The sequence below is a fragment of the Drosophila biarmipes genome, chromosome X, assembly GCF_025231255.1.
Source record: "Drosophila biarmipes strain raj3 chromosome X, RU_DBia_V1.1, whole genome shotgun sequence".
Classification (NCBI taxonomy): domain Eukaryota; kingdom Metazoa; phylum Arthropoda; class Insecta; order Diptera; family Drosophilidae; genus Drosophila; species Drosophila biarmipes.
The window spans coordinates 21,583,769-21,611,049 of record NC_066611.1 but is presented as its reverse complement, the minus strand read 5'-3'; the positions used below and the strand labels follow the sequence as shown (position 1 = coordinate 21,611,049).

Genomic DNA, 27,281 nt, shown 5'->3' with positions numbered 1-27,281 from the left:
CCACTTAAACTAGGTAAATCCGTCGGTCGATCCGTGGATCGGTTAGAAACGTATTACGCAATAATAAAAACTGTCACCGAGTGGCGCCACCAGGCATCGAACGCGGGATTTTCAACCCATTCTCAGGTAACGCCATGAATGGCGGGAAATTCCAGGGGATTTCCCGCAGAGCCGGCCATTCATGAAAACTCGTCGGCTGTGTGTTGCGCACACGTGTTGTCAATTACCTGAATCCAGGCCAGCTCTACGATATCCGATCCGACTCGGACTCGGGTGACATTTGCTGACCAGGTAGGGCGCCGGGGATTTCCAGACGTTTTGTGAATGAAGTCGCGGCGGTATATAAGGCAATACTACCAGGCCGGGACAATCAGAAGCCCGAGGAAACTCAAGCCATCCGCACACAACTGTTTTGCATTTTTGGGAATACAAGAAGAGGAGAACCACACTGTCCAGAGACATGGCAGAAGTACCGAGGATCGCCCTCCTGTCCCTGACCATCATCCTGCTCTCTGGTTATGCGCTGGGCGCATCCGTATCCGGATCCGCCGGAAGTGGGAGTGCTCAAGGACTGGGCCAGCAGATCGGCGAGTGCCGGGAGCGCTGCTACCGCCAGTCCATGCCGGCGATCACGCCGCCCCTCCTCTGCCGGTCCCGGCCGGAGTGCTACATGTGCCACGACTACTGCCGCGTCCTTGTCGTCGTGCAGCGGAGTCTGGCCAGCTCCATGTGCGCAGACCGGGAGTTCTGCACCCGGGGCTGTCGGGTGGCCTGCTCGTACCACCGCCTGCGGATATTCCTCGCAGTCCAACAGGACGCCAGTGCCAATGCGGTGCTCAGGAAGTGAAGAGGAGTGTCCCTGTGCTCCCATACCTGTAAATAGTTATCTGTAGGAATAAGTTAGCACCTATCATAAGTGTACAGGTCGCATTAGGCTTGGCAGGAAAATAAAATACATTCATAAACCAAAGCAGGACTTTCTTTTTGCAACTTTTAAAGGGGGGGATGGATCGGAGACTATGGAAGGGAAGATGACCACCAGATACAGATTGTCATTACTTATAATGTGGTTTCTATAAAAATATCTGCAATCTCTTTACTGTATCTTTACTGTCTTTTATTTAAAGTTTAATTTAAAGTTCAGATCTTTAATATGTATTATTCTCTCGACTCGGGACTCTTTATAAATGTGACCCAAAAGCGGGGTCTTAGGGGATCGAAGATGCTCGGGAAATCAAGGGCTACGTGTAAGCCCCGCCAATTAGTGGCTGGCCCAATGATTATTAGTCCATAAAAAAGAAAGTCAACTGCTGATCGGACTGTTTTTGGGCCCGGCCTCCCGCTCTTCTCTTCCCACGAACGCGATTGGCAATGGGAATTGGCCAGGCTGTTGCAGCCAGCTGTTGCCGTTGCCTTGGCAGCTCCAGTCGAAGGCGACGTCGAAGTCCCAGTCCTCGTACCTGTGCCTATACCCATTCAGTATGGCCTGGCTTTATTAATCACCGGCGGCAGGAGCCGGAGCAGGAGCCGGAGGAGGAGCATGAGGCTCCGAGTTGAGGCCGCACGAAATAATTCAAGCTTGCATATGGAGGAGAGTGCAAAAATTAAATTAAAAATGCGGCGCACATAGAAAAGGGGCACAACAGGTGGCCGCCCGATCGGCCACGACCGGATATTGACTGGGATCGATCGTGTATCGAGCATGGCATATGGGCCATATGTCGTGCGATCCGAGTGCCTCGATAAGGAGGCCCAAAGCCCTCCTAACGGTCCGCTGTCCACAATCATGGCCCTCACCATCATCAGCGGCAGCTTCGGTGTTGCGGGACCCCTCTCCCCCGGATTGTTTGCCTCAACACCTAATTACATAATTACACAAAGGCCTGGAAATGCAGCCTCCAATGGGTTAACATTAACACCTAACACCCGCCCGTTAACCCCCGCTGCACTGCTGTCACATAAAACCGCGGCGAGCGCATAAAAAGCGGCAGCGATGATCGTAAAAACATCGATTTGGAGTCTATAAAAATCATATCATACAAATTTTTATATGCCATGCTCGTTTTAAAGTGTCACGTCGAGGCGGCTGTGGAAAAGGGGGGTATCCCGCGGGGAGGCCAACGAACTGAGCGAAGCCCCAACAAATTCAGAGAAGACAATAATATCTAAGGAGGTGGCCCAAGAGTTGGCGACAAGACCGACTCAGGTTGCCCTGATACCACGAAATTAATAAACTAAAGGTTTCCAGCAAAGGATTGAAGTAACTGATGATACTAAAATCGTATTTGAGAGGAAAAATAAAGGCAGTTCTTATACGCACATCTATAAAGAAATATATTTTTATGTTGTTGTAGTATTATATCATCGTAAAGTGCTTGCAAAGTAGTATATGACATAAGATATCCACGGCCGCCTTATGATAAGCGCAATACCCCCGAAAACAGAGTGTGAAGAAGATTTCGAAATGGAAAACTAAGCTGCGTTTTGAAGGCAAATTAAAAGCCACGACAAATGGTGCAAGAGGAACGACAAATAAATTTCCCATTGACCAACAGGTGCTTGGGAAGGGGCCTGCTATGGGGCATGGACATGGGCCTGGGTGCGGGGACTCCTACCAGACGTCCCCGGTGCTCCTCCGCCTCTCGGCTGCTTCTCCAGCGAATTGAAAACTTTTCTCGATGATGCAATAAATTCACAGATAAATGTTAATTTACGAGTGGAGGAGGGCGGCCCGGGAAAGGGGGAGGTGGCACTGCGACAGGCTGTCTGGCGGGCTCCCGAGCAGAACCCTTCCTCTGCCTCCTCCCCCATAGACACCCGTTCCCAGGCCCCGTCTCGGCGAGATTATGATTATTGAAATGTTTTTCGAGCCCGTCAAACGAAGCGAAATCGAAACGGAGCGCGGCGCGGCGCGGCGGGCGTGCAAATCACGAAGTGCTATATCCAAATCCGGATATTTATACCTGTATTTGTACATGTGCAGCTACGTATTAATTAATTATAAGCCACAAAGGCAGGATGCCTCCTTCAGGGCCGCGGACCTCCGCCACCGCCTCCCCCTCCATAACGTGCACGAAGGTGAGAAATCAATTTTCAGTATCTCGCTTTGTGTTTAATATTTTTCCAGTGAAATGCGCCGACCAGCCGACGATGATGGGCCTCAGTTTTGGCTGAGGCTTCGGCTTGGCTTCAGTTTGGGCCCCGGGCATTGGTTGTGACGGAGGTTCAGGTTCAGGCACTTGCAAAAACAGCCTCGCATATGTTTTAGGCTCCTTGCAATTCAGAATTTCATTTATTAAGAAGGACTTCAGCTTGTTTTGGGACTAAGGAGTTTTTTACTTGGGAGCCGGTTAGTATAGCCTCAGTAATAAATTAATAATATTGTAATTCTTCAACTCCTCCCTTAGTTTCTTTAAGTGCACCTCATACTGGGACTCTGTTTAGGTCTCTGTTCTGGGGCACGTAAATTAGGATAACAACGTGAAACATAATTATTACTTTGGACAGATATGGCAGCGTCTGCTGCGCCTGCGCCCGAGTTCCCGGGTTCCCGGGTTCCCGAGTTGCCCCGCTCGAGGTGGCAGTCTCAGTTTCAGTCGGAGTCCGAATCTGCAGTCCCCGTTCCATCCCATACCGTCCCATCCCAAGCCCAATCCCGGCCAGCCTGGCTCTGTGGCCCAAATAAATGTATTAAAGTTGGTTAACGCCTTCATTTCGGGGCCGCTCGCCCGCTCGCCGGTCGGCTCAACGTCGCCTTTTGTGGGCCCAAAGTAGGTGTAATAAAAAATATGAATTGTTGTTATATTAAGATCCATCCAAACGGCAAACAGCAGGCCAGATCATTCGGCGCTTTTTACGACCCAGCGAGCTGCAAGTCCCAGTCGCAATTCGTGTGAAATCCCCGCATGCATATCGTTTTTGTCCCAAACTTTGCTCGGGCAGGTTTCAGGAATCTTAATTGGAACTATACAACGCCCTATTTAAGTAAATTTAATAATAAAAAGCGTCAGGTAAATAGGCTTTGTTTTCGCAATGGGTCACATTGTGCCCACTGAACGAGTCTGTTTTCAAATTAGCTCAACTGCCGAGCAATTGAATTGACTGGAAACCAGTAAACCAGGTACAAAGAGTCGGCTTTTTATTGTAGAGCCCAATTGGGTGTTGGGGACTAACATTAGTTGAAATAAATGTCATTCTAGTTAGGGGTTATTTACTTGTTATGAAGTAATTGCCTACACTAGTTACAATAATATGGGGTTCGCCTATTCCGCTCGTTGGTGAACTTAATTCAGTTGGATTGCTAATCATTTCTGGCTATTTCTCGAGTTATTTGCACGACCCCGATATCACAGCGGGTCGCTTACCCCTAATTCAATTAGAGCCTCTTTTGTGCACTTCGATTGGTTAATTGGCATTTGATCTTCGGGCTCATCGGCTAATTAACGCTCGCCGATCCGCGGACAATCCCCACCAGCTGCGACCGCCGGCCACCCGCTGGCCACTCGGCTTAGGCTCGATCCACGCCGCCCCAGGTGCCCAGGTGCCCAGATGCCCAGATGCCCAGATTCCCAGATCCACAGATCCCGAGATCCACAGAATCACAGATCCCGAAAGGAAATGCCACGAAATTGAAAATGCAAAACGAAATTGGCATCAGAGACAGAGTGGGTCCCTGGTCTCTGTGCCTCAGTCTGCTTTCCTGGCCTTTTCTGGTTCTGGTTCTGATTCCGTTTCTGTACCTTGTTCTGTTCCTGGCTGCCTGGGGAGGAGGGCGGCAGGAAACGTGGGCCGTGGCCGTGCGTAATGAAGACGTTAAGCTCGGAGGATCAGCAGTGGGCTGGGGATGGGGTCGAGCGGATCTTCAAGAAAGCTGCCAGGCATACGTCGCCGTTAAAGTCCAGCCCCAACTCCATCTTCAGAGTCTTTTTCCCGTCTTACCCCCCTTGCAGATACTCGCCACACCGAAGAAAACTCATCTGGCATTGCAAAATCATAAGCAGTAATCCAATTAAATACATTTTCCTTTATTAATACCTTTCAAATGGCATAAAGAATCGAGTCTTAATGGATACAAATATTTTCAAAACATTTTTAGTTCACAAACTCAATCGACCAGAACTGGTCGTGCTTTTCTCGCAGTGTGCGTAACTCTTTGAGGCTCGTTTCGGTTCCGCTTGCATGTTAACTGAAATGAAAATTCGTATGAAGGCGAGAAATTAATGAATCATTCACACCTGCATGACGGATTGTCTGCATTACTCGCCACTCTGAGCCCCACTCACCTGGGTTTTTGGGCCTGGGTTCGGGCTCCGGTTCGGGATCGGGATCGGGCTCGGGATTGGGTTCGGTGTCTACCATTTTGTAGGACTGCCCGGCACCTTGAACCCCGAGTGCGAACGGGGGCGCGGCCTGGCTGACGCTTCTGCCGAAGGAGTTGCCTTCTAATTTATTTGCCTGATGTGTGTATTACATTTGTGAGTCGCCTCTCTGTCCCTGCTCCAGCGGTCGCGAGCTGCATTTTTGAAATTGCCCCGAGGTCGAACTGCGGCTCCGAGATTCCAACTGAAGCTGATGATGCGCGGCACCATGGAGGACAAGCTGGTAGGTGTGAAAGGCCCATAGTGCCAGCGAAAAACGATCGATAGACGACTTGAATGAAAGGCAGCAGGGCAGGATGAAGCCGATGGTCGACAACTATCGTAGCACATAAAATCATAAAATTGATTAGTTAACAGGTGTAAGGTTTTGTAAAATCTATATCACTAAATTCACTAATTTATCGAGCCCTTCGATTTTTGTTGTCGGCAATCGTTCGATTATTTTAGCTCAGAGTTCACCAAATCGCATCCACCGTGCGGGCTGCGTGTGAACTTGATGGATGCACTGCCTCCGCCTCCTGGAACCGCTTTTCTCTCTGGTTCTTTATGTCTCACCCCTCGAGGGCCCCGGGCTGTTGGCTGGAAATTAAAATGCACTCGCACTTCGGCATGCGTACTCCTAACCGTACTCAAATTCGCACTGGCACACTCTTGACCCCCAGAAGAGAAAAATGCGGTGAAGAGTTTTGGGATATATTTGCACTTAGTACTTAGCTAGCCACCGAGATTGTAAGCCTACTTCACATGTGTGTGCAAGCCATTTGACGCTATGAGCCCAGCAAGGATTCGATGCTGAAGGGGGAGCTGTAGAGGGCCTTGGGCGTGGTGGGAGAAGGGCCCTGTTCCAGCTTGATCGGCACCCCCACATCGTCGGGATCCAGTTCGCTGCCAGAGCTCTTCGGATAGGTCCTCGAGGAGCAGAAGGAGTTGTCCTGACTGTCGCCGGTCACGTCCTCCTGGCCCTCGCCCACCACATCGATGGGCAGATCGTCCTCGCCATAGCACTCCGCATCCTCCAGGTGCAGCTCCTGCCCCTCCCCCTCCTCCTCCTCCTCCCAGTTGTCCTTGTGGGCAGCCAGGTAGTCCGCCCTGAGCCGGGCGTAGTCCACTTCGATCCCTTTGAGACGCAGTTTCCTCGCCTGCCGGTCAATCGCCTTCTTCATCCGCTTCCTGCGCTGGGCTCTAAGGATATTTGGCTTGAGTCAGCATGTATCTCAGTTCGATCTGGCACTCACCTCTCCCTGGCCCGCAGCTCGGTCAGTGGAATGGGAGCTCCACTGCAGCTCTGCGGCTGGGCATTGTGCGCCGGCCTTCCGGGACCCTTCTTGGTGTGATCCTTCTTACGCCACTTGGCCCGACGGTTCTGGAACCAAACCTGCCGGGGAATGGGATAGGATATCATGGCATATCATGTGCAAATAAAATAGCTTATCTTTAGGGTGGTGTATTCCAAAATGGATTTTAAAATAGATAGATCCCTCCCTTTCATTTCAATATCCGAAATATGATACGATATTGTTATAAATGTATAAAATATATTATCCTTACGATGGTATAATATTGCAAATTATGGACTTGGGTTCTAAAAGGTAGCCAGGCAATCGTAGTTGCCTCCCCTCATTTCAATAAGTCACCGATTCGGATGCGGACGATTAACCAGAGATGGATCGCCATCCTCATCGCGGCGGAGATCGTGACCACAGGGCGCTGACGATGATGATGACGGGGTCGGAGATGGGGATGAGGATGGGGATGGTTGCTTTGGTTAGTTGGAGCCGTAAACAAGATGGCGTCGCTAATCGACGAGCAGTTTGCCGGGGAACCCAGCCGTATCGAGGGGGTGCCAGGGGCGGAGGCGCGCAGGGGCTCTGCCAGTGGGCGGCGGCGAGCTGTGTGTGTTTGTGTGACAATTTGGAGTCATTTGCATGCATTGTGCATTTTTTAATGTGCAACAAATTGTTTTCGAACAGCGGCATGCAATGCCTCGTTGTTCCCGGCCTTAACGAGAGCCCCGGCCCCGCAGTGCTCCGGGTTTTTATTCTTTTCTTTCCTTTTCTCCAAGAGCCGTGCACCGTAGAGCCGACTGGGGGACTGACTGGAGGGAATGACGGACGGACGGACGGACGGACAGACTGTCGCTGTCTTGTCGTTCGCATTGACAAATTGATATGTCATGTCAAGAAACAATTTCGGACGAAAAGCGTAGCCAAATGTCTCCTTCTCCTTCTCCGTCCCCGACCCCGACCCCGGGAAAGAGCCGCTTATAGCCACGATAGCCAGATAGACAGAGAGCCACGATAATCACACGGCTGACATGCAAAGTCAGCCATCGCCAGCGCCGTCGAGCAGCGGGTCGGCGGCTCGGGAGGGGGCTCGCACGGCGGCGACAAAGGGTTAAGCTCCGCTCTGGGAATGCAATTGAAATCATTACAACAACGAGCGACACGAAACGCAGCGGCAAATGGAATAAAATGAATTATAATGGATAAAAATAGTCAGGTAATTGGTTTTATTGAGTAATTGAGTTCCAGTTGCCACCAAATTGTTTTACAATGCTCACGCAAATGTTATCGAAACGGGGCGAAATGGAACCCCTAGGGGTAGGGAACCAGATCTACTGGGTTTCCCCAAGAAATATTCGGAAGACTGCGATACAAACGTTCTGTTTGATAATAAAACCTGTCTCAAAAGATATTCAAAAGATTTGCTTATGATACTAGATTAAATAGTGATAAGTATTCCTTGTTCCCAACTATCCCTCCTTCGAACTCACCGCTATGCGACCCTCCTTCAGGTCGAGCCTCATGGCCAGGGCCTCGCGCATGAATATGTCCGGATAGTGGCTTCCCAGGAAGGCCCTTTCCAGCTCCTCCAGCTGCCAGGCGTTGAAGTTGGTCCTGCAGCGCCTCCGCTTCGAGGACTCCGCATCCTCATCCGGTTCCTGACTGGATTTCAGTTCTCCCTCGCCAACTTTGATAAAGGCCGACTCCTCGCTGTCATTGTCCTCATGACTAGAGTCTTTATATATGAGGGAAAGGTATCAGAGAAATGTATATAAAGTTTGTTAATGGAAGTCCCCAGAATATTTAATAATAGGATCTGTTACAATAATAATTATGTTCGATTTTATGGCAAGTGGATAGTTCGCAAATGCCATTCGATTCAAGGAAGAACACAAGTGATATCGGCCACAATTAGCCGGCGCAGTAGCTGCTGGATATCGACCGACCGAATGGCCAGGTTCCAGGCGCAGGGTGTATCCACGAATCCACGAGTCCACGGACCCATGTATCCACCAGGCCATGTGTTACGCCGGGGAGGCGGCGCCGCTTGTTTCGGTCTCGTTTTATAATTGCAAACAATTAAAGTCTATTTATGCAAATTTCCAAGATATGCGAATGCGAGCGCACCGTCTGGGGGAGCTGAAACCGAAACAGGAACCGGAAGTGGCCACGCCCCGCCTGCCTATCTGCCCCTCTGGAAATTGAGCAGGATTCAAGGAGGAGCGTCGTTTGTCTTTCTAATTTATAGCGGCGCAAATTGGTTTCCACAATTAGGAAGTGGTGGGTGTTGCTCGGATATGTTTAAAGCTCCAATGGCGGAAGTAAATTACTCCTACGGACCTTTTCCCTCCTCCATTTGGGCAACCCACCGTGTTCCATATCCTTTTGCCGCCTTGGTTTCGCTCCGTTCAGTTGCAGTTTTAAGTGAAATTTAATTGCAAAAATTTGCCAGTGCCAGTGGTTCGGCAATTCCTCCGGCCCCTGCTGACTGGGCAATTACGAGAGGGGGTTTTTCAGGGGTTTGGGGCTCGGGCCACTGGCTAACCACACGAACCACCAAGTGCACCACAGGCAGAGGCGGCACAGCACATCTCCCGAATCCAGAACACAGTAAAAATCACAGAGCGCCCGTCTACGTGGCTTTCATATGCCGAAATGCACACAGATTTTGACAATTTACAAACACATCTGCTAGCAAATCGAAGGAGTCGAAGGACGAAGTTCAACCCCTGTGCGCCGCGACCCAGACACTTCGCAGAGCTCACCGAACAGCAAACACAACAAAGGGGCAGGTCCCTGACAAGGACTGTGGCCATATCGGTATCGGTCCATCCAACAAGGGCCTCACCCCTTGGCCCACTCTCGGGCTCATCATCACACTTGAAAGAGTAAATAAAATATAATTCCTCAAGGGTGTTATAAATAAAATTATCTGAATTATGGTTTTTGTTGACTTTCCGACTCCCCGGGCAGGAGCAGGGGTAGGGAAGGGGGATTCTGGCATTCTGGGACTCGGGCCCTGAACTCGTATCTCCGGCATAGTTTTGTGCGCCGCAGCGTTTCGGGGGTTTGTCCTCCTAATTTGCCACGAAGATTCCGATTCAACTGGCAGCTGGAACAGGTCTTTGGCTTTTGTTTGGGGTCCTCAGCTCGGGGATTTGGACTAACAGGGGCAGGGGCAGGGGCAACCTCACATGTTGGCCGGCAATCGATATGGGGCGTGGCAGTTAATGGCTCCAGCATTTGCCGGCCATTTAGAGCTGGCGCCAAGGTGGCACAACTGAAACTGAATGAGACCCCCAAGGATTGATGGGGATTGAAAAAAATCAGAGGTTACTTTATGACTGTTTAATCTCCCAGTTCTTTATTTTGTAAAACAATACACTGCAATAAACTCCTGAACTTGTAATATACATTTCAAATACTGGCCTATAGCCAGTAGTTTGTTTTGAAAACCTCGACTGTATGTTTTCCTTGTTAATTAATTCAGTGTAATCACTTTAAACTCCTCGGGAGTTTCAACCCCCCGGCGCTCGTGCAGCCCTCCCCTTAGCCGGCTAATTAAAAACATTAACCCAATTTAAATTGGGCCAGCAAATGGCGAATCTGCAGCCGATTCAGACGCCGAGGCGATCGACGGCATTAGCATACGAACAGTATAAATTGCTGTCTCCTGTCTGCTGTCCAGTCGAGAGCTCAGCCAGAGCCGGAATCTGGAGTACAAAGCCCAGGCCCAGCTCGGCATCAGAATCACAGCCAACCCCGGGCAGCGGGCCTCATCCTCTGCCCTTAGTTTTGCCTAATTTCAAAGGTCGTTAAACAAACAAACTCAAGTGGAACAAAATGCACACGCAGATGAAGGAAGGAGGCCCTCGGGACGCTGACTGCGATGATGATGGGCACAAGGACACCAGACGAAACCGAAAACGAAACCGAGGCCCAGGCACTGCCGCTGCTCCGGGCTCATAACGACGGCGACGACGACGGCTTTCCACCTCCGAAACGACCCACAAAAAATTACCCAAAAAATGCCCCTAAAAATCTATAAAAAAAGAGATTGAAACCGGCGAAAGCGGAAAAAATGTGAGGGCTCATTAGCATTTATAGGCCACACAAATGTCGCTGGCTGGGAACAGAGCGTCAGCAAAATAGAAAAAAAAACATTTTGGGGTGTCTTCTGAGGTTCATTAGAAGCTTGTCACATGATTTGATTTGCCTGGCCCAAAAAAAATGTAAACTCTAAAAAATACACAAATAAAACGCCCGAAAATGGTAATGTTGGGAGGTTTGTTGGAAAAAATGGCCACATAAACTATTAGGGCTGCTAATTGTGTGACCCTCAGTTTGACTTTGTTTTTTTCTTTTGGCAGAGTCAACCCCCGGGTTAAGGGATCAGGGAAAAAATAGTGCCCAGAATCAGGCATAAAGTCGGACACGCGCCCCTGACACGGGGATTTGGCTCGAACGCCTCTGTTTCACACTCCGAGCCCAGAGTGTAACCCCTTTCTCGGCGTCGCTTTTCAGTGCTTGTCAAAGGCGTTTAGTTCCTGCGCCCATTGATGGATTGTCCGAGTTTTCCCGACTCCAGGTTGAGGCGGTGACGCAACTACCTCTGCAGTGTGTTAAATTGCTTGGACAAAAACGTGGGAAGTGGGTAAACATTAGGTAGGTACATTCATCTGCGGATAATGCCTTTAGCTTGTTATGGTTCCTCTTAACCTCATAACCAGGTATGTGTAATAGAAGCTAAGTCTATTACGCAGTCTTCTAAGAACTGTTCCCTTAAGTTTACGCCGAAGTTTCAGCTTAATCCTAAAACCCAACCAACTGGGGCCCAAAATGAGCTTAATACCTTAGAGATTTCCTTTAAGAGACCTCTTTGCCACCCCTAGAGACCCGCTGCGATCGCTGGAGTCCATCATCATTAGCCGACGACTCCGCCAACCGCATTACAGTAGACACCGGACAATCGCCATTTGCGAGGTGCCCAGTAATTTGTCTAGGTTGCGACTCCACTGACGCCGTCACTCACGTGGTGGGCTCAACCCCCCGTTATCCTATCCCATGCCAGACCATCCTAGCCCGGCTAATACCAGGCCCAGGTCCTTGTCCACAGTCTCATTTCCGTCGGCCGCTTTATGGGCGAGCAATAATAACCGCAATCGGAGCGCAGAGCGCAGAGCTCCGTCCTCCAAAGGCACCGCACAGTGGGCCACAAATGTGTGGCACTTAATTTAATGAATTTCTTTGCACTTTGCCTGGTGCCTGGTGCCTGGTGCTTCGCCGGTTTCCAGGAAGGGATCTCCAGGAGCAGAGGGAGGAAGAGGGGCCGGGGAACACCGGCTGGCTGCCCACTTGCCACATGAATTTATACGAGTTGTTTGCATTAAAACGAATTGATCGACACGACGAGCGAGTGAAATCGACAGCAAACTGCTGTCCGGGTTTTCTGGTACTGGCACACTGGTCTGGTTTCTGTTTGGTTTCGGGTAAAGCTCTCGGGCTCGGGGTCCTGGGTTCTGAATTCAGAACTCTGGGGTCTGGGGTCTGGGGTCTGGCGATCTGGTCGGGCCGGGTCATTGCTCATCTGCCAGGCCAGGCACGTCAACGCGGCAAATTACTTTACCCTGCTGCTGCGATGCAAAATTGAAAATTCAGAGGGGCGGGGGATCGAGTGGTTAACTTGGCAACATGCTAGCCATCTCCATCTACCAGTACCTGTTGCCCTGCTCCCCAGCTCCTGGCCATCCTCCTACACTCAGCGAAATCGAGTAGTGGCACTGCAATTCCCAAGCCATTTTCCAGCAACAAAACTAGCCAACTAAAATCGAGACTTCACACGATTGATGTGTTCTTGGCTACGTTCTTAAAGTATTTACAGATTTTAATTATATTTATTTTACTTTTTTATTTGTTATTTATTCTCAGGTCAAAGGGCAATTGAAAAGGGCCAAAACCCTATGTTTTTATTGCAGCTATAGCTATTGTGGCCTTAATCCTCCTTATTTACTTATTTTTTTTATTTATTGTATCCCCTCCACAACTTTTCCAAGTGTACTCTTGCCTCTGTCCTGTTCGCTGGTTGAGCTGCATGTTATGATTAAATTTTGATAGCCAACAACAATCAAGTCAAAGAAAATCAATAATTTTTACGCATCTTGTTACGTTGTTGCCAGCTGCCCCCTCTAGCCCCTGAAAGTGCTCCTCGGAGCCCCCTGGCCCAGAGGGAAGTCTGCTGCCATGACGAACTGCTCTCAAACCATCTCCGAGCTACGATCGACATGCCAAAGCGGCGCATAAATGTTTTGTTGTTTTAATGAAGACGTCCCTGGATCTGGGGTCTGGGGTCTGGGGTCTTGAGTCTTCCGTCTTCGGTCCTCAGTCTTCAGTATTCCCGAGCCGAAGAAGACATCAAGGCGTTGCATGCCACATTTTTTACCTCGTTCTTGTCTGCTTCTTTTTTTCTTGGTTTTTTTGCTTTGCGCTTTTGTTTTTTTATTTTTCATCTTTTTTTACATTTTTGCGAAGGGGCGCGTCAGCGTCTGCACGCCAAGAGGATCGCTCTATCGCTATCTCTATCCCGGTATCGGCCTCTCGCTCGCTCGCTGGCAGCTTGTGGCGCATTATTACGAATAGGGTCTAATTATTGTGGCAAGCCCCTGAGCTATAATTTGCCTGATTGATTTACATAACGATCGAAAATGATCAAGACATTAATTTCTTATTAACGTCGTTTCGTTCGCTCGGTCGATCGTTGGTTTGTTGGTTAGAGCTCGTCTTCCCTCAGATCGGCACAGATCGCTTCGGTTATGGCTTGCTCTTGGTGCGGAGAGGGCTGGATGCGCCTACGACTGGTTGGGCCTTTGGCTTGGCTTCGGCTTCGGCTTGGGGATCGGGATCGGGATCGGGATCGGGCTCGGGCACGGTCAGGTTTTCCTTTGGCTTCGGTCGCTGGGGCGTAACTCTGAACGGGGGCTGCACTCGTTTTCCTGCCCATTCCAAAGTCAGTCCTTTCCTTTTCGGTTCCCTGCTTTGTTGGCATGTTCGTGGCTCTAACGACTTTCCATCGATCGCCGGTGGGTTCTACAGGTACACATATATAGACGTATCTGATCGGGGGGCGCCACAACAACCACTTACAGTGTTGCATGTGCTGGCCCCATCTCTCTTGTTTTTGCCCCAGCATTCCGTCTATGGCTAATTTTCATTTCATTTAGCTGCTTTAAACGCTTTGTTATTTGACAGTTATTAATTTGATATGTTCACCAAGGATCCCGTGCTAGAATTTCGTGTGGCACACGGCGTGTCGTCCAGTCTTGCATGCTCAACGCCATTTATTGCGGATCCCCTTGATTAAGCCGCTTCATACACGGCGCTTTAGCACATTGACAGCGTCTTGTTTACGTTTTAGAATTGTATTACTATACTGGCGAATTAAATAATATCAAATTGAATATATAGTAAAATTTAAAGAGTAGTCTTAATAATTATTTCCGCATTAGCGAACTTCACAAATTGTTTGCCACTTTAACACTACTCTAATATTGTCTTATTACTAGCGCCCCACGTTGGGCGCCACTTTTGTGCGCAACATTAAAATGTAGATAAGTGAAACGTATGAATATTTTTTCTTAATTTAAGTAAAGTTATTCATAGCAAATCTTCCAAGAGTGAGCCCCGCATAAACGATCTTTGCCTTGTGCCACTTTTCTTTTTGCCAATTTTGGGCTTCCTCTTCGATGTTTCGCTTCCTCGACTCACGTTCCGCGTTCCCTCTCCACCGTTCCCCGTTTCACGTTCCGCGTTCCTCATTCCGCATTCCGCCCGAGCCCTGGTCGATCGTTTTGTTCGTTTCGGACATAATTAATGTTAGTTTTAACGCTGCTTGAAAATGTTATTTCCCTTGATTATAGGAGGGCTGCCGTCTGCTCTCCGCCCCTGTCCTCCCTCGCGCCGTCTCTTTCTGCTGCTCTGCTTCTTCGCCGCTGTTTACGGCCGCTGATTGTTGGGTGTCTTTTTTCCCTCTTTTTTGGCGTTTGCAGCGCTGCTCTGCCGCTGCGGGCAGTCATGGGGAAACATTTTATGACGATTACTGTAATTCGTTGCCGCAAACAATAATTACTTTCCATTACGAAAATGGCGGGCATATTATCACCTGAATATCACACACACACTGCAACCGAGGCACCTATACCACCGTCACAGGTGTGAAGCCGCGCCTGCGCCGGCGTCAACGTCAAAGTAGACCTGCGGATCTGGCCATTTCGAGATCGCGAGATCCCAGGAACTGGAAACCGAAGCCCAGCCCGATTCGCTATGGCAAACGAAACCCTCGGCTGCCCGGCCATGCAACGTTGTCTAAAATTTTCGGTAATAAAATATGACAACTCAATCAAGGGCCATAAAAGAGCCAGCACCAACAACAAGCACAATGATTTTGGGGCGGTGCCCGCTTGAAGATCGGCCATAACAACAGAACCGAAAGCCCCGGCCGCGGTAATTTGCAGAGGCTGCAAAGACGATCAAAATTTACGATCATTTTGTTTTCAAAATCAATTTAGAAAGGAAGCGCGGCAAAGATCAGGCTCTGGCCGAGAAAGAGATAGCAGCCGAAAGGGAGAGAGAGCGCAAATTGAGTTCTTAAGTTGTCTGGGGAATCGGGGCAACCTGTGGAGCCTGGGGAGCCTGGGGAACCTCGGGAACTGGAGTGGTCCTCTAAAGCCGCGGATCAGGCCGTCATGCCGATTCTGTGGGACCTCGTTTTGGGCCTGCTGGGAAGGGATTCTCCGCCGATTTCGGCAGTTATTAGCCTGGTAAAACACGAGTCTTGCACATTTGAGAGCTTGTAATTTACTTAATTTGATTACGAAGCGACGTCGTTTTGCTCTCCTCGCAGAGGGGGCGTGGCCCGGCCGTCTGTCTCTTTCGCACTTGCGAGTGTGTCTGTGCGCTGCAGGTGCAAGTTTGAAGAACGATGGAAGTCGCGGATTTAGGGCTGTGGGGTGCCATTTTATTGGTAGAACCCGGGAGACTCTTCTGCTACGTGGTGTATTATTAAGCAACCCATTTTGGGGATACATTTCCTATGTAAATTATCTGCAATTCCATATGAACTACTTGTCCTAGCTTGGGAATACTTTAGGGATGCTAGAAGTGCAAGACACTCTTGCACTCAAGGCAGCCACTTAGCGTTAACTACTTTGAAGTTATGGTTTGCCTTTTAATAAGCCAATTAAAATATTTACCAGGCCACAAATGGGACATTAATTTTAATTTGCCTCTGAAATCCACTTGCACGCCCAGCCAGTTGTTCCGTTGCGAAGCTCATCCAGTTGTATGGCCTAATCCCCGAAATACCAGGGGCTTGGGTGGTTCCAGGAACAATTTCGGTTTCTTTGTGTAATTAATTGGGCAAACAAATCTCGGCGCAAAAGCCGAACACCATGCCAAATGGCATGGCACACAAAATCTATTAATATAGACAATAGTTTATTAATTGAAAGTTATGTCCGACCCGGACGGATGATTTATGCACACAGCCGAGGCAGTCAGAAAATGTGAGCAAAGGCAAAGCACGGCAGAGGCAAAAAAGCAGGCTAAAAAGGTAAAAAGCAAAAGCGGCGATGGAGAAGCAAGAGGCGAGCATAAAAATTGATTTCTGCTGCTGCTTTTAATGAATTCTTCCCCAGCAGAAGCAACAACAGCAACAACGTCGGCAGCCGTTTCGGCCAACAACACAATCTCAATCAATTTCAAGTCGCACATCACATCAAAACAAATTACCAAGGAATTAATTTGCCATCGGAATCACGCAAGCGCAGACTAGGCCCACGCGAGCGAAAGAGAGAGCGACAGCGAGGATTTTGGCTGCACTGGGAAAAACAAGTGCCAATCGCAGTGCATTTGACCCTGGAAGTCGTTGTTTCAATAGTTACCCTTTATATTTAAGGTACAGCAGTTAACGAGCTTTGATTTTTTCACGTTTCAAAATATAGATCAAAGCCTATACTGCAATAACTTAAAAGTCAACTTAAGGTGACATTGTGCCTGTTTTATTTAAGCTATTTTTAAACACGACTTAACATTTTGTCTCCGATTTCGCTATGCGTAAGTGGTATTTAGAACGACTCATTAACATATAGAAAAGGTCTGGAGAATATTGACTTCCTTGAAATCGGTCAAGCCTAATATTCTGTAACGGATATTTCATATTTATGCCATACAAAATTGCCCTATTTTTTTGCAGTGCACAGGATTCAGGCACAACGGGTTTTCGGGCGATGGCGATTAATAGAGCGAAAGAGAGGGCACGAGAGGGGGTAAGGACGGGTGGCGGGGGAGGGCGAGGGGAGGTAGGTGCCGTGATTAATACATGAGGATTTAATTAACTCGCCATCGCACTATCTCTTTCGCTCATCTCATTCCCCTGGAATGCGCAAACTATGGCGACTGCGACGCCGCGTCGCTGCCCAAAAAGAGGGAGCAACAGAGACGGACAGAGAGAGCAACTTGTTGTAAATGGTAGGTGTCCGTGTGTGTGTATAATAAGCAGGTGTGCGCGCGCGTGTGTGTGCGTGTAATTGAAACGTGTTTCGCCGTTGTTGTTGTTGCTGTCGAACGCCTGCAGCGCGAAAATCGGTGGCATGTATAATTTTTATCACCTTTAATTAACTTTTCAATTAATAAAAAACGCAGCAACAACAGCGCCAAACATGTTGAGCGCATGTTAAGCGGAAAAGTCGCAGCTGCCCCAGCTGACCAGGGCGGCGCGAAAGAGACGGCGAGAGCGGTGCGAAAGAGAGAGGTATGGCGAGCCAGACGGGCGAATTGCCGACGGCATTTGGCCAAAACAACAAGAAACATGGCCAAAACAGCGGCGGAAACAGATAGGAATGCGAGTGCTAATATCCCTGCCCTCTCTTCCCTCGCTTTTCTCACTTCCGCTCGGAACCACTTTGTTCGTATCCCTATCTACTCCGTCCACTTTCTTATAATTAACTACTTTGTACTCCGCCCTTTAGGATTTCACTTTCTTTGTTCACCTCAGCTCTAGCACACTCGAAAGGTAAGTAATTATTTTAAAGTTCGTCCTGAAATCGTTCCTTTTTAAATACTTACGAACTTACGAAAAACACGATTCCTTTGCTTTTTTCTTACTGTTTCTATTAATTTTACTATACTACGTTATATTAATAATGAGAAAGGAAAAATCTACTTCTTTATAGAAATCAATTCATATGGCATTCTCCGAATGCGCACGTTTGTCCCAGTCCAAAATAATGCCAAGTCAATCGTGTCCTAAAAATTGATTAAAAACCGCATCGACTCGTGGAGAACAATAAACAGTGGGGCTCCGAAAAGCACGAACGGAAACGGAAATGAACACCAGCACACTCACACTCACAGGCTCAGAGCGACGGGGAATAGCTTCAAAGTCAGCTAAAAGTGTCATTACAACTCACCGAAAACCAAAGCAAAGCATGGAAAAAGCAAGGAAAGCGGAAAAGCAAGGCAGAGAGCCAAGCAACAACAACAAGAACGGAAAAGGGAAAACTTTCAGGGACGTCTGCGCTCCTCCAGCCCCCCGCCATCCCCTCCGGAACCCTCCCTGGGCATACGGCTCAATTCAATTTTATCGTTTCAATATTAACCCAAAACAACCCCACAATATTGCCTTCATTTAAGGTTTATTAGATACAACGACAACGTTGTGGGGGCGGCCTGAGGTGGAGCTTTGGTGTAGATGGGGGTTCCGAGGTCCGGGGTTCGGGGCTCGGCGTTCAGAGTCACGAGCCTCGGAGGGGGCGACAGGGTAGACGGCCAACGAGCGGAACGCTCTTGGATACAAGAAATATTGTGACTACAGCGACAGCGAGACAGTCGGAGTTGGGGGGTCGACTGGAGCTCACCGCCTATAGGAAGTTCGAATAACTATAAGACTTATACTTTTTAAAAATTGTGAAAGGTTTTAATTTGTTTTAATGGATTTCAGTGCTAAATGTATTGGGGAAAAGGAGAAAGCTTATGGATAATCGCCCTAAGTATACAAGATATATAATAGATATACTGTACCCTTCAGAAAACTCTTGCTAAGTACAACAGTAGTCGAGTCAAAAGCCCGCCAAAAAGGACACGAGAAACAAAATTTTCCAATTTAACAACGAAATCCGACGGAGAGAGGCGCTTAGAGGGGGCGGCGGAGGGAAAATCAGTAGACAGGGTGCTGTATAACAAGGATAAATGCCTCGGTGTGTATGTACGTATATGCCTGTGTGTTTGGACGACGGCATAAACATTGATCCAACCGTAAAACTGGCTGACAATCGAGCCGGGCCAGAGGAGCGACAGAGAGAGAAGGCGAAGAGGACGAGGACGAGGCCGAGGACGAGGCCGGGGTCCTGCCAATCCCCTTCCGTCCCCTCCCCTCGCTGCTGTATTTTGGACCATGGCACTGAGCCAAACCGAAACGACGCCAAGCCAAGTGTATAAATTGTATTAGCCCCGAAGTGTCGTGCGGCTTTTCTTCTCCTACCCCTCCCCCCGTTTCCTGATTTTTCCTCTTTTGAGTAGGAAAAGCGGGCGGTGGCGGGGGCGTAACCAGGGTAGGCAATTGCTCGTCCTCCCCCCACTCCCCGTTTCCGCTCCACTTCCACCCCAAGGTGGTGGATGCGCACCATACGCACACACACGCACACGGGTGGGGGAGTTCGTGGGCGAACCACATGGCGTATACGCAATATGGCCGCCATCGTCTTCTTTGCAGCCAGACAAAGGAAGAGAATGCAGTGGGGAGGGGGAAATACAGGATGATAAGAAGGGGGAAGAAGGGGAAAAGGAAGCGGAAAAGGAGGGGGAAAAGAGTGGAGAAGAAGGAGGAGAGCGAGGCTAGGTCGTGGCAGAGGAAGAGCAGCACCACCAACTCGGCGTCATTTGCAGCAAATTGCAAACCGCAACAATTTCACAAAGGACCCCGAAACAAGTGACACACAGATACCCCACACAGATACCCCACACACAGACACACCGGCACCCACCAGCGGGGAACGGAATGCCCGGAATGGAATGGAATGGCAGGGCAATCTGTTTCAATATAAACGCACATGAGGCATTTACGAGAGAATCCAACAAGCGTCGAGGGTTTTCCGAGTGGGGTTTGGCCGTTCTTAGGGTTGGGTTTTCCGGGATCACGGCATCCCGTTATCCTGGCATGTGTGTGTGGGTGGTGGGGCTCGCCACCCAAAGGAAGTGCCACTTAAATGCTGCTAGATTTGTTGTTTGGTCAACAGTTTTTAGTAGTGCCCTGTGCGGCTGTTTTGATTCTGCGATATACCCTGCACGAAGGTCGCCCAACGGGATAAGTAGATACGGGTGATATTTATAAAAAAGTTACCCTACATGACAATTAGTATATACATGCTCATGAGACAAAGTAAAAATGTTTTGATTTATTTTTAAGCTACTAAGAATTGCAAATAATAACAAGCTTGATGTCATGAAGCCTTTGCACTGCGATTTTTAAAAGATCTTCCATGTAGAGATGTGTAGGCCATCCACACTTCGACTTGAACCGAACTCACCCTCATGCACTTCATTCCAGGGGTTGCTACCCCGGGCGACTCACACATCCACATCGCCCGGCTCCCTGGGGTGTCATAATTCCTGACGAGCTCATCTTTTACTTAAGTTTTACATAATTTTCATGTCGTCGAGCGGGGAGGGCGCTTGTTGGGCCCCAGTCCATGGAGATAACATAAAATCGGGACGTGTGTGGGTGTATCTGTGGTTTTCTTTTTTCTGAGGGTGGTGAGCTCAGCCTTGGCGGTAAAACGCTCGATTCTACGTGCTTGCGGCTTTTCCGCTTAGCGTTTCCTCGCTGTTTGATGCGTTTTCCACCCAAAATCCCCCCTCCTTCGGCCTTGGGTCGTGTAATTGCCTCGATTTCTTGACACTTGTCGACACAGATTGCTAACAAAGTGGCGAAATGAATAGGGGAAATTCGTGGGGGCTTGGCTTGTGATTGATCGACCATCCCATATAACTTCCACTGCCCTCAGACTCCCGCAAGCAGTTATTAAATAATAAGCGAGGAGGAAACCCTTCGCCACAGCCAATAAATTCAGCATTTTAGTGGGTCTAACCCTAATTTGCTAATCGCAAAACGGGCTGTACGACTCGAGGGCGGGAGGAGGCGTGGCACCTGTAATGGTATTTAAGAAAAATTACACCTCAAAACTGCAAATGGCCGAGGAGAACAGAACAAAGAAAAAATGAGAAACAAGTCAAGTGCCCCAAACAAAACCACAGCACCCCTGCATACCCCTTTGTTTTATTTCCTGCTTTTCCACAATGTTTTCTTGTTCTTTTTTGGCCAAAAATGTTTTTATCTAGCGCCGCCATCTTTGTGCTAAACGGTAATTCAACAACGGCAAAGGCAGGGGCGGAGTGGCCCGGAAAAGGGGGGTGGAGTGGGGCACTAAGCCAAATCCGCCCCTTGAAGTGTTTATCCTTCGGCTCGGGGGCAGGGGAACGGTTTTTGGGGCAGGACTGGCCCAAAGTGTTTTCAATTTAAGTTTAGAGAACAAAACGCCTTTTGATTTTTATTAGTCCACCAAGGGGGTGGACCCAAAAAGGAGAGCCACGAAAAAATTGAAGGGGGCTCGGAAAAGAGTCTCGTAGGAGAGTGGGGGGGAAATTAAGCGAGCTGCCAAAATGCATTCGCAGGCGGCCTAAAAAGATGTTGCCTTCTATTTTGGCCAGCTGCCATTCAGCTGAATTTATGGCCACCGGCCAGGGTTGTCGCCCTCATAAATTATGCAAATGCTAATGCAAATGCAAGGACGACGTGGGCGGTTGGGTGGCTCTGTGGCTCTGTGGCGGTCTGCGGGTATTTAGAGCGAAATAAAGGAGGCGGGCAATAAACTGGCTCTGCGCTCCGATTTCTTGATTCCATTCGTTTTGGCCATCGCCTAAATGGGAGCCCACTTAAATAATTATCATTTCCCGGGCCATGGAAGGGGGCGCTCGTCAAAAGCTCATCAGGGGCCACGACGATCGGACCAATTAGTGCAACGAGCCCACTGAGCGTTTTATTAATTAGCCGAGGAAAATCTCTGTGGAAATTGGACCCATATATATGGGGCACCATACCCCTTCCCATGCCAATCCCTTCCAATTTCCCCGCCCCTAAGGCGAACAAGAGTCCCATTAGTCGCTGATGTTGATGGGCCGCGTTGTTCGCTTTTCGGCTCTTCGGGCTTCCAGTCTTGTTTTCGGCCCTCCACTAAACTCACTCAATCTTTCACTTTTGGACGAGAGAAATCTTCGGATCAGCACTCATAAATTCGCCCAAGAAGAGCCTGTCATCTGCACTGAGAGAAATGAAAGCGATCTAAATGAAAAACGACTCTTGGGTTTATTTGGTAGAAGTTTAAAAAATATGCATCTATCTATCTATCTATCTATCTATCTATCTATCTATCTATCTATCTATCTAACTATCTATCTATCTATCTATCTATCTATCTATCTATCTATCTATCTATCTATCTATCTATCTATCTATCTATCTATCTATCTATCTTTTGGGTTTATTTGGTAGAAAGTTACAAATAGATGCATCTATCTATCCATCTATTATTTTTTATCTATCTATCTATCTATATCTATCTATTTATTATATCTATCTATCTATCTATATCTATCTATTTATTATATCTATCTATCTGTCTATCTATCTATCTATCTGTCTATCTATCTATCTACCTGTCTATCTATCTATCTATTTATCTATCCATCCATCTATCTATCTATCATCTATTTTCTATCCATCTATCTATTCATCTATATATCTATCTACTATTTCAAAATACCTTTAATTCGATGCTATATATGGCATTGTAATGTATATATTTTCCCTAACTTCGCGTAGCCGGTAGCATTCGTTTTTCGCCGTGCAGCTCTACCTGTTTTCCTCCTCATTTTCCACTCGACACAATCACAATTAATCTATGGGTCTAGTGATTCGGTTCTCCCAGTAGTTCGGCCTGCCCCCCGCGTCCCCTGAAATGATGGCAATTACCAGAAGCGCTCGCGGTCAGCGCTGTCTAATGAGCAGCCATCGACTGGAGCGGATCACCTGAGATCACCTGGGATCGCCTGGGATCACCTGAGAATACCTGGTACTGGCCCTGGCACTGGGAGCCACAACAACTCAATTCATTCATCACCGATGGACTGATGATCGCTGGCCGGGAGGGGGCCTTTCGAGGCCCAAAAAAACAGAAAAGAAAAGAAAAAAGGAAACCGAATAGAGGAAACCTGACGGGGCGTGCCAATGGCGTTCTTATTAATTTGCCCAATTTCCACAAGCAGAGGAAAATGGGGAAAAACTTAATTAAAATGTCGTAAACGAAAATTGTATGTTTAGGCACGCGGTTTGGACTGAGCTGGCTGGGAGCTACCAAAAATAATTAAGACATTTCGCTTCTCGTTCGACCTTTTTCGTTTTTTGTTTCGTTTCGTTTTTATTCTGTTTTTGGGTTCACGAAAATGTTAAGAAAAATTGCTGCCACAAATTGTTTGGCTGCCCAATTTCCACAAGTCCTCCCCTTGACTTTCCCTGATGTCTGGCCGCTCTCTTTACAGTTTACTCTGTGGGCCGTTCTCGGTTTTCCTGACTTGAGCTCTCTTTTTTCTTTCTGGTTTCGGGGCCGCGACCGAAAACAATAAAAATGACTAATGGCAGCTAATTTCCCGTCGTCGGGAAAGTGAGGAGGCGGAGTAGGAGGTCGAGGCTGAAGATGAGGCCCAGCCAGAAGAGTTTCCCATTCCGAATTGGATGCGCCTCAAAAGTAGTTCAATTGCCAAAAGACAAAAGGCGAAGTGCAGGCGTTTCCCGGACTGGGCGTGACCTGGGCAAAAACAAAAAAGGAAACCCGAAAAACGTATGCGATAGGAAGACTTCACCTGTCACTGCTCATTTCCCCTGCACCATTTCCCACTTTCCGAGGCCAGCTGCCTCGCACTTCCTCATGTCCCACTCACAAATGTTGCAGTTTTTCATTGACATCGAGGTTTACGAAAATATAGGGGAAATTAGTGAGTTTGAGTATGGTTTGGTTGAAGGAATAGATCAATAAAATGACTAACAAAAAACCCACCCACAAAGAAGTTAGTTATTAAATGTTAGTTTTGTAATGTTAACTTATCAATTTAAACAGCTTTTGCCAACCGAACTAGTATAAGGTATAGGGGTCTAATGTATAATGGTTTTCCGAAAATTAAGTGATGGCTAAAACAGCAATTCTGTGGTGTCCACTGCTAGTTAAGCCTTTTCAACCGAATTTCAACTGACCACAAATAATCATGCATTGTTTAACGTTAATTCCGGGCAAGGACACTCCCGAAATTGCGTTATTTATGGCCCACCGAGCCACCCACATTCTATGGCACTCATTTGTTCAATCATTAACTTGGCGGCGAGCTTGCGCAGATAATGCCATTTTACAAATGGCCGAATGGAAAAACAAGTTTTCCGGCCGGGACGCGCCGCGCACTTTATTCAATTTACCAATAAAATTTCAATCGAATTGCTCCTTTTAATCAATTCGCTGCCGCCCACACACCCAAACACTCGCACTTACATACGCGCCTGCATAATTCCCGTGTTTTTATGTTTTTTGATCAATTTTTAATCAACAACAGCGGCAGCCACAACAACAACACCATTTGCCTGCAGGCCAGCTTTTAATGTGTCCGTGTATGTGTGGAGAGTATCTGTGAGTGGCTGGCCACTGGTATTTGTTGTTGCTGCTTGTTGATTATGCACGTAATTAAATTTGGCCAGCAATTTTGTGTATTTTGGCCAAATGCGAAATAGTTAGTTTGGGGAGAGAGCAGCCCCCCACACAGAGAGAGTCTTTTTTGGGGAAAAATGTTTGCTTTTGCCTACTCTCCTCTATATAGATATTTTCTGGTTATAATGATCCAACAAATATAGTTTTTAGTCTTCCAATCACTTACCCTCGCGGATGTTGTGCGGATATCCGCGCGAGCTTTCAGGTTCCCTCGTTGGCTTGTCCTGGTTTTTAAAGGACGGTAGTGGTTCCAATTTGAAAGATTGCAGATCCTGATTCTCCCCCAGCTCCCAGTTCCGGTTCCGATCCCTTTGCTGCTGGATCGCTGCTGCGGCGGCCGCGGCATTGGCCCGCTGCATCAGCGCCATCTGGCGGAGCATGTAGACGGAGGACGAGCTGGATGCGGATGTCGGGGAATCCCCCGGATTCGGGGACTGCGAACCGAGGGGCAGGCTGAGGAAGGGCGACCAGCCGGGCACTCGCAGGTTGACGGCGGCTGCTGCCGCATAAAGCTGCAGGGCGGATGCCGCATGCGGATGCGAGTGCGGATGCGAGTGCGGAGCTTGCACCTGCGCCTGGGCAGCGGCTGCCAGCTGCAGCTGTTTGATCAGCTGATCCATTTTTAGGCTAACTTGCGGTTGCTTTGTTTTTTAGAAAAAAAAAAATATTTTAAGTTGTAACTTCTTCCTTTTTTTCTTTCTGCAAAGTTATTTTTAAATTTAAATTTAGTCACTTTAACACTTTTCTGTCATATTCCTTAATGGACTTCGTAGTAGCTTTTGGTTTAGTTCCTAGCCATGTTTAAACTGCAGGTTAGTTGTCTTTAACTTTAACTTTCAGTTAGTTTCGTTATCATTGAACAGATATTGTCAAGGTCCTTTGAAGTTCTACCTTTTAACTTGATTGTTCACTCATGGGCATTTGTGATTCAACTGTTATCCTGGGGTTACCGTTAGCTTCCGTTAGATCTGCAGGATCTTCCGGTTAACTTCGCTTAGCTCTTGGAACCCGAAATTCACGAGGCACACACACACAGTCACACGAACAAAAAAACCAGTGTCCTGGCCGCACAGTGGGATGCGGCAGCGGGTGCACAGTGGAGCGGATCGGCGGCCCACTGGGCAGAGGGCCGAACTCTGTGCAGCGGCGGCGACAAACAAATTGATTCGAATTAAAATTACGCCGAGCGAGTTGTGGAGTTTGTGTAGTTTGTGGGGAATAATGGAGAGACAAAGGCGGAGCGGCCAGTCGGTGCGAGCGGGATGGCGCGACGGGCGCGTTTAAATGAAAAATATGGAGTTCGTTTTGTCTTCTCCGTGTGCTGGTGCTTGTTTAATAAAAATGCGCACATGTATGTGAGTGGGGTGGCAGCCGGGCCGGGCGTGGGGGTCACCAGGGGGGTGGCTGAAAGGGGAAAAAAGTGTCACCACTGTTGGTTGGCTGTTCGTGGTTTGAGTCCGTGCTAAAAAGGGAGATGGCGACACCTGCTGCAGCAGCAGCAGCAGCAACAACACACTCATTTTCAACACTTGACGGTCAGCCGTTGTTGTTGCCGCTGCCGCCGTTGTTGTTCTTGGCTCGCATGCGCGACTGCAAGCAAAAATCATTAACGCTCAAATTTATGTGCGCCAAAGCGAGAAATAACAAAACGAAAGCGGCGAAAAGACAGAAAGGCCAGAAGAAGAAGAAAAGGCCAGGAGGGGCAGCCGCAGCAGCAGCAGCGCCGTCGACGGCGGCAGCGCAGTCGCGGCAATAAAAAGAAAAATGGTTTCACTTAACAAACATGCCAAGGCGCCGTCCGCAAAAACCACCCTCACAACCCACCACCACCTCCCACCACCCCCGAGGAAAAGAAAAACCCACGAAACACCCACACTTAACCCCCCGCAGCCGCACTTAACCCCTCGCTGACCGACAAATGGCCAATGCAATAATGGTATTTTTCTGCCTCACTAAGTCGTGCGAAAGAGAGGCAAGGGCCCAAAGAGAGAGGGCGACAGTGAGCGAACGAGAGCGAGCAATGCGCAACAGGAAAATGGAATGAAAAACGCCAAAAAAATTGATTTAAAGTGAATCTGTGTGCGTGTGTGTGCTTGCAATCCAGCGATGAGCGAGAGGGAGAGGCCAATAGCCAGGGTGGCCAGGCAGCTGAGCGCCGCACTGGAGCAAGCGAGACAAACATGTGGCGCAGGCAGGCGTGGCCAGCGAAAAATAGGGGGAAATTTCACATGGATATGATTAAGGCAATTTAAGGCCCCGGCAAGAAGAAGACGGCTAGCCAAGAAGGAGCAGCAAAGAAAGGAGAAGACAGAGCGGCCCAGCAGAAAGAGAGGGCCCGGCAGCGCTGCCCCTACGAGCGCAGAGCAAAAACTGACATTTTATTGATTGTTTTATGCGATTATAATGTAATAATGTCTTAAATATGCGGGGGAAATGGGCGGAATCGGCCATCGGCAGGCGGGAGCCCCCGTCCAAGTACACCCACTTTTCCGAGCCAGTTTCAATGCGCAGCTGCCGAGCTGCCGTCTTTGGAAAATGAGTTATGGCTGCGGGAGAGGGACGGAGAGCGACTGGTGAGGTGCAGAGCGAGCGAGAGAGAGAGAGAGCGGGCGAGTGACCACCCAAAACCCCCTGCTCCCCCGCCCATGAGCCCCTCTCCCGGACTCTCCTTCATCATTGCTTTCTGATTGGCAAAAAGGAAGGAGAGAATTCCATTTGCAGCTTCTTTTTTGGGGGCTATCGCCACATGAAGATCTATATAATAA

General features: G+C 48.5%; 2 protein-coding genes across 3 annotated transcripts; one reads left to right on the top strand and one right to left on the bottom strand.

Moving 5' to 3' along the window:
• The first annotated feature begins 367 nt into the window (after positions 1-367).
• On the top strand, positions 368-916 carry LOC108023182 (uncharacterized). Its single transcript, XM_017092424.3, has one exon. The coding sequence runs from the start codon at positions 461-463 to the stop codon at positions 845-847; it is 387 nt and encodes a 128-aa protein (XP_016947913.1). The 5' UTR covers positions 368-460; the 3' UTR covers positions 848-916.
• Positions 917-6,070: 5,154 nt separating this feature from the next.
• Positions 6,071-25,797, bottom strand: LOC108023181 (homeobox protein unc-4). 2 transcript variants are annotated; one of them, XM_044093138.2, is made up of 5 exons: positions 25,467-25,797; positions 24,683-25,157; positions 8,152-8,396; positions 6,614-6,753; positions 6,071-6,560 (listed from the first exon to the last, which is right to left on the bottom strand). In XM_044093138.2, the coding sequence occupies exons 2-5, from the start codon at positions 25,134-25,136 to the stop codon at positions 6,146-6,148; spliced, it is 1,254 nt and encodes a 417-aa protein (XP_043949073.1). In that variant the 5' UTR covers positions 25,137-25,157; positions 25,467-25,797; the 3' UTR covers positions 6,071-6,145. The 2 variants fall into 2 exon arrangements, with proteins under 2 accessions (XP_043949073.1, XP_043949072.1); XM_044093137.2 differs by having other exon boundaries at positions 24,683-25,797.
• Between the last annotated feature and the right edge of the window lie 1,484 nt (positions 25,798-27,281).

What these genes read in the sequence shown, in the direction of transcription:
- LOC108023182 (XM_017092424.3), top strand. Translation starts at nt 461, where the DNA reads ATGGCAGAAGTACCGAGGATCGCCCTCCTGTCCCTGACCATCATCCTG.
- LOC108023181 (XM_044093137.2), bottom strand. Translation starts at nt 25,136, where the DNA reads ATGGATCAGCTGATCAAACAGCTGCAGCTGGCAGCCGCTGCCCAGGCG. An exon ending in TCCGCACAACATCCGCGAGG is followed by an intron (nt 8,397 to 24,682) that starts GTAAGTGATTGG and finishes TCATATATAAAG; the next exon opens with ACTCTAGTCATGAGGACAAT. An exon ending in GAGCTGCGGGCCAGGGAGAG is followed by an intron (nt 6,561 to 6,613) that starts GTGAGTGCCAGA and finishes AAATATCCTTAG; the next exon opens with AGCCCAGCGCAGGAAGCGGA.